At 34.7% G+C, this 12,362-nt stretch overlaps 1 protein-coding gene across 2 annotated transcripts; it reads right to left on the reverse strand.

Annotated features, from left to right (window-relative positions):
• Positions 1 to 3,400: 3,400 nt before the first annotated feature.
• On the reverse strand, positions 3,401 to 7,053 carry trappc5 (trafficking protein particle complex subunit 5). 2 transcript variants are annotated; one of them, XM_072657042.1, is made up of 3 exons: positions 6,982 to 7,053; positions 6,083 to 6,354; positions 3,401 to 5,648 (listed from the first exon to the last, which is right to left on the reverse strand). In XM_072657042.1, exons 2-3 carry the CDS (start codon positions 6,350 to 6,352, stop codon positions 5,352 to 5,354), a joined length of 567 nt encoding a protein of 188 aa, XP_072513143.1. In that variant the 5' UTR covers positions 6,353 to 6,354; positions 6,982 to 7,053; the 3' UTR covers positions 3,401 to 5,351. The 2 variants fall into 2 exon arrangements, with proteins under 2 accessions (XP_072513143.1, XP_072513142.1); XM_072657041.1 differs by having other exon boundaries at positions 6,083 to 6,385; positions 6,982 to 7,052.
• Between the last annotated feature and the right edge of the window lie 5,309 nt (positions 7,054 to 12,362).

Here is a 12,362-nt window from a genome sequence, read left to right on the forward strand (position 1 = left end):
TGTCTGCGCGCGTCCTTCTGTTTTTTCACTCACCGTCTACTCTTTCCAGCAGGGGTGCGAGCTCTGCTTGCCGGGAATCCCAGCCCCATCCTAAAGTAGCTTAACTCAGGACGTTTTAAAGCAGCTGGCACTTCACCCGGCACATCCTGAAGCTACCACCACTTTGCCTGGCACATTCTAAAACAGCCAGCACTTCACCTGGCACATCCTGAAGCAGCCAGTGCATCCTAAAGCGGCTGGCACTTCAGTCTGCACATCCTAAAGCAGCTGGCACTTCAGTCTGCACATCCTAAAGCAGCTGGCACTTCAGTCTGCACATCCTAAAGCAGCTGGCACTTCAGTCTGCACATCCTAAAGCAGCTGGCACTTCAGTCTGCACATCCTAAAGCAGCTGGCACTTCAGTCTGCACATCCTAAAGCAGCTGGCACTTCAGTCTGCACATCCTAAAGCAGCTGGCACTTCAGTCTGCACATCCTAAAGCAGCTGGCACTTCAGTCTGCACATCCTAAAGCAGCTGGCACTTCTCTCTGCACATCCTAACGCAGCTGGCACTTCTCTCTGCACATCCTAAAGCGGCTGGCACTTCAGTCTGCACATCCTAAAGCAGCTGGCACTTCAGTCTGCACATCCTAAAGCAGCTGGCACTTCTCTCTGCACATCCTAACACAGCTGGCACTTCTCTCTGCACATCTTAATGCAGCTGACACTTCAGTCTGCACATCTTAATGCAGCTGACACTTCAGTCTGCACATCTTAATGCAGCTGACACTTCAGTCTGCACATCTTAATGCAGCTGACACTTCAGTCTGCACATCTTAATGCAGCTGACACTTCAGTCTGCACATCCTAAAGCAGCTGAAACTTCAGTCTGCACATCCTAAAGCAACCACCACTTTACCTGGCACATTCTAAAACAGCAAGCACTTTACCCAGCACATCCTGAAACAGCGAGCACATCCCAATGCAGCTGGCACTTCTCTTTGCACATCTTAAAACAGCTGGCACTTCAGTCTGCATATCCTAAAAGAGCTGGCACTTGTGTCTGCACATCCTAAAGTAGCTTAACTCAGGACATTTTAAAGCAGCTGGCACTTCACCCGGCATATCCTAAAGCAACTACCACTTTGCCTGGCACATTCTAAAACAGCCAGCACTTCACCCGGCACATCCTGAAGCAGCCAGCGCATCCTAAAGCATCTGGCACTTCTCTCTGCACATCTTAAAGCAGCTGACACTTTGCCTGGCACATCCTAAAGCAGCTCGCACATCACTCTGGACATCCTAAAGCAGCTGGCACTTCACTCTGGACATCCTAAAGCAGCTGGCACTTCACTCTGCACATACTAAAGCAGCTGACACTTTGCCTGGCACATTCTAAAACAGCCAGCACTTCACCCTGGACATCCTAAAGCAGCCAGTGCATCCTAAAGAAGCTGGCACTTCACCCTGGACATCCTAAAGCAACTACCACTTTGCCTGGCACATTTTAAAACAGCCAGCACTTCACCCGGCACATCCTAAAGCAGCCAGTGCATCCTAAAGCAGCTGGCACTTCAGTCTGCACATCCTAAAGCAGCTGGCACTTTGCCTGGCACATCCTAAAGCAGCTCGCACATCACTCTGGACATCCTAAAGAAGCTGGCACTTCACTCTGCACATCCTAAAGCAGCTGGCACCTTTCTCTGCACATCCTAAAGCAACCACCACTTTGCCTGGCACATTCTAAAACAGCCAGCACTTCACCCGGCACATCCTAAAGTGACCAGCCAGTGTAAAGCAGCTGCCACTTTACACACATCCTAAAGCCACTGGCACTTCACTCAAAATATCCTAAAGCCAGCACTTCACCTGGCACACCTTAATGCACCAACACTTTACCAGGCACATCCTAATAAAACCGACACTTCACCCAGCAAAACACAAAGGAATGAGGAACAATTCAGTATCTCTGCGCACCTAGAAGTCCAAAATCTCTGCCCTGAAATACTCTATTCTCACCCTCACTGGCCACACAGTGAGATCACTTTAACCTTTTATTATCTTAAAAACATCAGAATCATCTCAACAAATCTAGAGAAACTCATCCACACTTTAATGTCCAGTAGGATTGACCTTCAACCAAGAGAACAGAGCACGCTACTCCAGTTCTAAACTCCTACAGTAAGCTGAAGAATAGATTTTAAAGTGCTTCTAGTCTATAAATGACTCAATAGTTTGGGTCCAGGGTGCATTCGAGACTTACTTAAGGATCTATAAGCCACAGATCACTTAGATCTATGGATACAGGTCACTATTAGATATTCAAACTAAACATGTGAAAGCTGCTTTTGACTTTTATGCTACAGTTAAAAAAAATCCTAAAAATAATGTCCCATATGAAGCAGATTTTAAATCCTTTGAGCTGAGCTCTAGAACTTTTCGTTTCTTCTGTACTTTTTTTTTTTTTTTTACATGAAATTTAATAGAAATATATAAGAAATACAATTATATTTTCAAGTGGACACAAATTAAATAAACATAAACATACATAAAAAAATATCTTTTTTTTTTTAGAAAAAAAAAATCTATATGCACTATAAATACACTACAGGTTCAAATATTTGTGGACACCTGTTGTGTTTAATGAATGTGTTTAGCTACTTTAAGCTGCATCCATTGCTGACCCAGATGTGCAAATACACAAATAGACAGCTTGTCTAGTCCCTGCTATGAAGTATTGCCAATAGAATAGAAAGCCCTAGAGCAGATAAACCTGAGCCTATTGGCACCATGCCTAATTCCATTAGGGGCCATTGTCAGTGGTAGGGTTAATAGTTCACATTAACAGGGCTTGGGTAATTGGTCTTCTTCTGTTTCCTCAATGTACTAAATCAGTCCTTAAATGTAATAAATTGTTCCCTCAATTTAATAAACTGTTTCCTCAATGTACTAAATCAGTTCTTAAATTTAATAAATTGTTCCCTTAATGTACTAAATCAGTCCTTAAATGTAATAAATTGTTCTTAAATTTAATAAACTGTTTCCTCAATGTACTAAATCAGTCCTTAAATGTAATAAATTGTTCCCTCAATTTAATAAACTGTTTCCTCAATGTACTAAATCAGTTCTTAAATTTAATAAATTGTTCCCTTAATGTACTAAATCAGTCCTTAAATGTAATAAATTGTTCTTAAATTTAATAAACTGTTTCCTCAATGTACTAAATCAGTCCTTAAATGTAATAAATTGTTCCCTCAATTTAATAAACTGTTTCCTCAATGTACTAAATCAGTTCTTAAATTTAATAAATTGTTCCCTTAATGTACTAAATCAGTCCTTAAATGTAATAAATTGTTCCCTCAATTTAATAAATTGTTCTTAAATTTAATAAACTGTTTGCTCAATGTACTAAATCAGTCCTTGTTGAGGTTGAAATATTTTATTAAACTGACTCAAAAACAACACACAAAGACAAATAAGAATATTCAAATAAGAGCTTCCATGACAACACAACATTGTTCCCATTTCACAACACAAACTGCTGTGAAGCATTCACCCTAAACAGTGTGTACGAGGACAGTTTAGGGTCATACAGTACAAGCAAGTCAGCCATAGAAGCGACTGCCTATCATCGTTATACAAGCATCTAATATTTATCATAGGTGGAATATCCTGTACTGTTTGAAATATCATAAATCAAGCAATTCAGGATACCCTGATGACTGCACTGGTAGACAATGAAGCACATTAGAAGAAAGTGAGTTCCAGTGATCTACTAGGAGTTAAAGCTGGCCATGCTTTGTCTCAATAAAATCAGGTATGTAAAAACAATAGGTACAGAAAGTGTGTTCTGATAAAACCAAACAAAACCTATAAATAAATAAATAAATTACAGCACAGCAGATGGTAAATGGTGTTTAGCAATCCAGGCATTTGAGGAATTGCCTAGTTTTCTACAACGGTCATGCAGTCAGGCTGATTCATCGTCCAGCACCACGTGACCAGTGGCGAGCCAGAAAACACACAGCTTACGAGCAAAATGTGAACGTTGCGTCACACCTCTGAAGTGGATGTGTTAAAACTACAGTAGGTGTGACTTTTACCGAGTGGGTGCAATTTCTACAATTGTTTCTGTACATGACCATTTTCAAGCTCTCCTCATCTCTCAGAATCTCAGCTTTCTTTTTACTGTGCCTTTAACACTGATAAATGAAAATGAGCTCTGTTCTGATCCTGTTCTGTACTTTGCCTCATGCAAAAAGACATTCAGACTGAAACACTCTTTATAACGTATATAAGATATTATAAATATGTGGAGCTGGAAATGTGAATGTGAATATGTAAATACATAAATAAACAAAATCACAAAAACAAACTCAAGATGAGCTCAGTTTCATTATACTTGCTGGGGAGTGAACAGTAAGATTCTGTGTTTACACATCATCGCTGTCACGCAAAAACCTTGCACCTCCATTTTTGCAGGGTTATTTTTTATATTTAGACATACACTATATGGACAAAAATATTGGGACACCTGCTCATTCATCACTTCTTCCCAAACCAGGAGTTTTACAAAAAGAGTTGATCCTGCTTTTGTTAAAGTAATTCTCTACTGTCCAGGGAAGAAGGCTTTCTACTAGATTTTGGAGCACCGCTGTGAGAATTGGATTGCATTCAGCAACAAAAGGATTGAATGGAGCACCTCCATTATTCCAGAGAACACAGTTCCACTGCTCCACAGCTAAAGGCTGGGGGTCTTTATACCCCTCTAGCACATTAGGCATGGTGCCAATGAAAGGTTTAACTGCTCCAGAGAGTCCTATTGTATTGGCAATACTTCTCTACAGGGAAGTGACAAGCTCTGTGTGGGTCTGTGCATTCGCACATCTGTGTCAGCATTGGGTGCAACTTAGTAGCCGAGTAGTAGCTGAATGCATTCATTAGAAAGGGTGTCTACAAACATTTGGACATATAGTGCAATTTGAATCAGGGCAGCAGATCGTTACATTGTGTCAGAGTTTCAATACTTAAATATTTGTACATTGCATGAGGTTTTTGTGTGACAGCAAGGATAAGTTTATGTTTACTAAATCAAACTGTTATTTCTTAGAAAGTGAGAATTCTGTAGACCATGACATGGACCCTTTAATGAAAGGCTGACCTCACAGTATTAAACTGTTCCCAACAATGTGGTCACTTCACTCCTAACTCAACACTACGGCAGGTGATGCTTGATCTTTTGTTAAAGCAGACCAAAGACCTGGTCCCCTTTCGTTACCCCCTTTCATGCCCGCACTCCATCGGTCTTCTCTCAAATGAATCGTAATGAAAATTCAACAGCAGTCAGGGCAAAGGGCTAAACCACAATTCTTTATCTACCGTCTAGAGCTTTGTCTCGAGCAATAACTGCCTCGTCAAACTTGATCATGAGGGTGGTTCCTTTATGCCAGTGGACGGTTACTTTGGCTGGGAATCCACTGTGAGTCAAAATAGCCTCTACAATGCCTCCAGTGAAGGCTGCACAGTTCAGGGTGCTGTTTTCTTTCGGGACCGAGATGTACGCGTTAATCAGCGGCTCCTTTTCTATGATGTAGTAGGTCTTGTCGTCATCGTTGGCCTGCTCCAGTTTATCGGCCTCCTTGCCAAACAGGGCTTTCCATACGTTCACCTAAGCAAGACAAACAGGGAGAGAAAGAAAAATAGACATAATTTAAAGGAAAAGATACTAAAAACATGGAGTTTGTTGTAGTTTATTAACTAGTAATCAGCAGACATTCATTAATTATGGTCTTTTTTTAAACTGGTGAGCGGTTTGCTTTTATCCTTGGCCAACATTAAAATAGCACCAATGTCACAAACGTGACATGACTTCACCATCATCCCACTTTGAAGGGTTTTCAAGCAGTGTCTCCTGGTGGGAAAACCATTACTCAGCTAAACAAAGGCCATTTTGAGTCCTTAAAAGGCACAAGCCCAAAGCCAGGGCTCCTCAGTTCCAGTTCTGGAGGGCTGAGGGCCAGCAAAATCAGCTGATGTCACTATTCAAACACATGGGACATCACTCAACTGTGCTGGACACCGGCTCTGGGTTGGGACCCTCACCTTGATGAAGAGCAGTATGTTCAGCACTTTGGTCTCTCGCTTCCCGTTCTTCTCCCTCATCACCAGAACATCCAGCAGACTGGCCCCGACACCCTGGCCCATGTCGGCCAGGCGCCCCTGCAGCTCGGACACGGAGTACACCCGACTCTGGCAGTACTGCACCATCTCCGAGAAGAGCAGGGCGAAGGCGCTAACACTCACCTCAGTCTTGGGTCTGGTGAGGGAGCGCTCCAGGATGGAGGACTTACCCCTAGTGAAGCGAGTCTCCATATCTGGCACACAAGAGGAGACCGGGCAGCGAACCTAGGTTAATCACACACAACATTGTCAGAACGTTGCTATAATGTTGTCAAAAGCTGGTGCTGTTTACGTTGTCTCGACGTTGTCACAACGTCATTATTATAAGGATTGCCCTATGAGATTATTACAGGAGCTCTTTTTCACGTTGCCAGTACGTTGTCACAACCTGCAGGAATGTTGTCTACGTTTCAACGTTGTGACAACGTAGAGAGCACCAAGCAGACAGTGTTGTGGCACCAAAGCTGTAGGTTGTCACACCGCTGTCACAAGATAACTGGGTTTGCTGGGTAACATCTGAGCACAATGTAAGGCCATGCAGTATTAACGCACGACATACAGCTAGTCTGTTCCTACAGTCAGAGATGCATCAGCGTAACATCAATACGTAAACGATTTTGGTAGAAACATCTGGCTAGATGTTTAACGTTAGCTAGTTCCCGTTTAGCCCAGCTGGCTACCTAGAGAAGTAGCACTAAGGTTTACACTGCAGTAAATACATGAAACCGCGTCCGTTTGCACAATAAAACAAATAAAAATAAATAGCACATATAAAAAAATAAATAAAAAAAAACAATACAGTGTTCTGACTTGTAGCTTACCTAGCTAATATTTTGCGTCTTAAAATGATAAACCCCGGATTTCAACCCTCTATCATCGACGGATGGCGGAGGGCACGCATTTCAAAATAAAAGTCCTCCGCGGACTTATTTCACATGATCAAAGAAGTGTTTAAAAAAGGGTTTAAAATGTGCCAGCTGCGAAGCAAAGACGTTTTTATATAAACTTAATCCCTAACATGAAAATCATTTAAAAATGTAAACGTTGATAACCGATTTAAAAGTCATTAATGCTGTATTTGTTGCTCAGCATCAAACTGCACGTGAACTCAGTGGCTTGTTTTCGCTGCGATGTTCAGCTTGTGTTTGTTTAAAGAGCGGTTCTCCTATCCCCCATTATAGACGAGTGGTCTCTTTAACTGCAGCCCAGATGTAACACACCCCATCCACCCAATCAAAGACTTCCGTAGGCAGTATTTGGGTGGATTGGTAGCAACAATATTATTTAGACTCTTAAACGGTTCCCTCAGCTTTAATACATTGTTCCCTCGATTTAACGATTCCTGACCTGAGCTTAATCATTTCCCCCTCAGTTTATTAAATCCTCCCTTAAACTGAGGGAACAATTTATTACATTTAAGGACTGATTTAGTACATTGAGGAAACAGTTTATTAAATTTAAGAACAATTTATTACATTTAAGGACTGATTTAGTACATTAAGGGAACAATTTATTAAATTTAAGAACAATTTATTACATTTAAGGACTGATTTAGTACATTAAGGGAACAGTTTATTGCATTTAAGGACTGATTTAGTACATTGAGGAAACAGTTTATTAAATTTAAGAACAATTTATTAAATTAAGGGAACAATTTATTAAATTTAAGAACAATTTATTAAATTTAAGGACTGATTTAGTACATTAAGGGAACAATTTATTAAATTTAAGAACAATTTATTAAATTTAAGGACTGATTTAGTACATTAAGGGAACAATTTATTAAATTTAAGAACAATTTATTACATTTAAGGACTGATTTAGTACATTAAGGGAACAATTTATTACATTTAAGAACAATTTATTACATTTAAGGACTGATTTAGTACATTTAGGGAACAATTTATTACATTTAAGGACTGATTTAGTACATTGAGGAAACAGTTTATTAAATTTAAGAACAATTTATTACATTTAAGGACTGATTTAGTACATTAAGGGAACAATTTATTAAATTTAAGAACAATTTATTACATTTAAGGACTGATTTAGTACATTAAGGGAACAGTTTATTAAATTTAAGAACAATTTATTAAATTTAAGGACTGATTTAGTACATTAAGGGAACAATTTATTAAATTTAAGAACAATTTATTACATTTAAGGACTGATTTAGTACATTAAGGGAACAGTTTATTAAATTTAAGAACAATTTATTAAATTTAAGGACTGATTTAGTACATTGAGGAAACAGTTTATTAAATTTAAGAACAATTTATTACATTTAAGGACTGATTTAGTACATTAAGGGAACATTTTATTAAATTTAAGAACAATTTATTACATTTAAGGACTGATTTAGTACATTAAGGGAACAATTTATTAAATTTAAGAACAATTTATTACATTTAAGGACTGATTTAGTACATTAAGGGAACAATTTATTGCATTTAAGGACTGATTTAGTACATTGAGGAAACAGTTTATTAAATTTAAGAACAATTTATTAAATTAAGGGAACAATTTATTAAATTTAAGAACAATTTATTAAATTTAAGGACTGATTTAGTACATTAAGGGAACAATTTATTAAATTTAAGAACAATTTATTAAATTTAAGGACTGATTTAGTACATTAAGGGAACAATTTATTAAATTTAAGAACAATTTATTACATTTAAGGACTGATTTAGTACATTTAGGGAACAATTTATTACATTTAAGGACTGATTTAGTACATTGAGGAAACAGTTTATTAAATTTAAGAACAATTTATTACATTTAAGGACTGATTTAGTACATTAAGGGAACAATTTATTAAATTTAAGAACAATTTATTACATTTAAGGACTGATTTAGTACATTAAGGGAACAGTTTATTAAATTTAAGAACAATTTATTAAATTTAAGGACTGATTTAGTACATTGAGGAAACAGTTTATTAAATTTAAGAACAATTTATTACATTTAAGGACTGATTTAGTACATTAAGGGAACATTTTATTAAATTTAAGAACAATTTATTACATTTAAGGACTGATTTAGTACATTAAGGGAACAATTTATTAAATTTAAGAACAATTTATTACATTTAAGGACTGATTTAGTACATTAAGGGAACAATTTATTAAATTTAAGAACAATTTATTACATTTAAGGACTGATTTAGTACATTAAGGGAACAGTTTATTAAATTTAAGAACAATTTATTAAATTTAAGGACTGATTTAGTACATTAAGGGAACAATTTATTAAATTTAAGAACAATTTATTACATTTAAGGACTGATTTAGTACATTGAGGAAACAGTTTATTAAATTTAAGAACAATTTATTAAATTTAAGGACTGATTTAGTACATTAAGGGAACAATTTATTAAATTTAAGAACAATTTATTAAATTTAAGGACTGATTTAGTACATTAAGGGAACAATTTATTAAATTTAAGAACAATTTATTACATTTAAGGACTGATTTAGTACATTAAGGGAACAATTTATTAAATTTAAGAACAATTTATTACATTTAAGGACTGATTTAGTACATTTAGGGAACAATTTATTACATTTAAGGACTGATTTAGTACATTGAGGAAACAGTTTATTAAATTTAAGAACAATTTATTAAATTTAAGGACTGATTTAGTACATTAAGGGAACAATTTATTAAATTTAAGAACAATTTATTACATTTAAGGACTGATTTAGTACATTAAGGGAACAGTTTATTAAATTTAAGAACAATTTATTACATTTAAGGACTGATTTAGTACATTAAGGGAACAATTTATTAAACTGAGGGAACAATTTATTAAATTTAAGAACAATTTATTACATTTAAGGACTGATTTAGTACATTGAGGAAACAGTTTATTAAATTTAAGAACAATTTATTAAATTTAAGGACTGATTTAGTACATTAAGGGAACAATTTATTGCATTTAAGGACTGATTTAGTACATTGAGGAAACAGTTTATTAAATTTAAGAACAATTTATTAAATTAAGGGAACAATTTATTAAATTTAAGAACAATTTATTAAATTTAAGGACTGATTTAGTACATTAAGGGAACAATTTATTAAATTTAAGAACAATTTATTACATTTAAGGACTGATTTAGTACATTGAGGAAACAGTTTATTAAATTTAAGAACAATTTATTAAATTTAAGGACTGATTTAGTACATTAAGGGAACAATTTATTGCATTTAAGGACTGATTTAGTACATTGAGGAAACAGTTTATTAAATTTAAGAACAATTTATTAAATTAAGGGAACAATTTATTAAATTTAAGAACAATTTATTAAATTTAAGGACTGATTTAGTACATTAAGGGAACAATTTATTAAATTTAAGAACAATTTATTAAATTTAAGGACTGATTTAGTACATTAAGGGAACAATTTATTAAATTTAAGAACAATTTATTACATTTAAGGACTGATTTAGTACATTTAGGGAACAATTTATTACATTTAAGGACTGATTTAGTACATTGAGGAAACAGTTTATTAAATTTAAGAACAATTTATTACATTTAAGGACTGATTTAGTACATTAAGGGAACAATTTATTAAATTTAAGAACAATTTATTACATTTAAGGACTGATTTAGTACATTAAGGGAACAGTTTATTAAATTTAAGAACAATTTATTAAATTTAAGGACTGATTTAGTACATTGAGGAAACAGTTTATTAAATTTAAGAACAATTTATTACATTTAAGGACTGATTTAGTACATTAAGGGAACATTTTATTAAATTTAAGAACAATTTATTACATTTAAGGACTGATTTAGTACATTAAGGGAACAATTTATTAAATTTAAGAACAATTTATTACATTTAAGGACTGATTTAGTACATTAAGGGAACAATTTATTAAATTTAAGAACAATTTATTACATTTAAGGACTGATTTAGTACATTAAGGGAACAGTTTATTAAATTTAAGAACAATTTATTAAATTTAAGGACTGATTTAGTACATTAAGGGAACAATTTATTAAATTTAAGAACAATTTATTACATTTAAGGACTGATTTAGTACATTGAGGAAACAGTTTATTAAATTTAAGAACAATTTATTAAATTTAAGGACTGATTTAGTACATTAAGGGAACAATTTATTAAATTTAAGAACAATTTATTAAATTTAAGGACTGATTTAGTACATTAAGGGAACAATTTATTAAATTTAAGAACAATTTATTACATTTAAGGACTGATTTAGTACATTAAGGGAACAATTTATTAAATTTAAGAACAATTTATTACATTTAAGGACTGATTTAGTACATTTAGGGAACAATTTATTACATTTAAGGACTGATTTAGTACATTGAGGAAACAGTTTATTAAATTTAAGAACAATTTATTAAATTTAAGGACTGATTTAGTACATTAAGGGAACAATTTATTAAATTTAAGAACAATTTATTACATTTAAGGACTGATTTAGTACATTAAGGGAACAGTTTATTAAATTTAAGAACAATTTATTACATTTAAGGACTGATTTAGTACATTAAGGGAACAATTTATTAAACTGAGGGAACAATTTATTAAATTTAAGAACAATTTATTACATTTAAGGACTGATTTAGTACATTGAGGAAACAGTTTATTAAATTTAAGAACAATTTATTAAATTTAAGGACTGATTTAGTACATTAAGGGAACATTTTATTAAATTTAAGAACAATTTATTAAATTTAAGGACTGATTTAGTACATTGAGGAAACAGTTTATTAAACTGAGGGAACAATTTATTACATTTAAGGACTGATTTAGTACATTAAGGGAACAATTTATTACATTTAAGGACTGATTTATTACATTTAAGGACTGATTTATTACATTGAAGGAAGGTTTCTGAACAGCATTTCCACTTTGCCTGTGAGACGGTATCTCTCCAGGAGCAGGGTTGGAAATCACTGACGAGCAGCTCCTTTATTTCCTCGACTGTGTCAAGCGTTCATCTTCGAGCTGGAATACTGAACATCCCAAATGACAACAGTGCTCACTAAAAGACTGTATACACCATTATTGAATATTACTAATAAATAAATGTGCACTATACAAAACCCCCGAATCTAAAAAACCAGTGCGCAAAATCTCCCGGAAGTCTGCCTCGGACACTTGTTAGGGATCGAGTGCGCATGCCTCTACTGTGCGTGTTGAGACGAGGCCGTGTG

The sequence above is a fragment of the Salminus brasiliensis genome, chromosome 15 (genome assembly GCF_030463535.1).
Source record: "Salminus brasiliensis chromosome 15, fSalBra1.hap2, whole genome shotgun sequence".
NCBI classification, from domain to species: domain Eukaryota; kingdom Metazoa; phylum Chordata; class Actinopteri; order Characiformes; family Bryconidae; genus Salminus; species Salminus brasiliensis.

What these genes read in the sequence shown, in the direction of transcription:
- trappc5 (XM_072657042.1), bottom strand. Translation starts at nt 6,352, where the DNA reads ATGGAGACTCGCTTCACTAGGGGTAAGTCCTCCATCCTGGAGCGCTCC. An exon ending in ACATACTGCTCTTCATCAAG is followed by an intron (nt 5,649 to 6,082) that starts GTGAGGGTCCCA and finishes TGTCTTGCTTAG; the next exon opens with GTGAACGTATGGAAAGCCCT.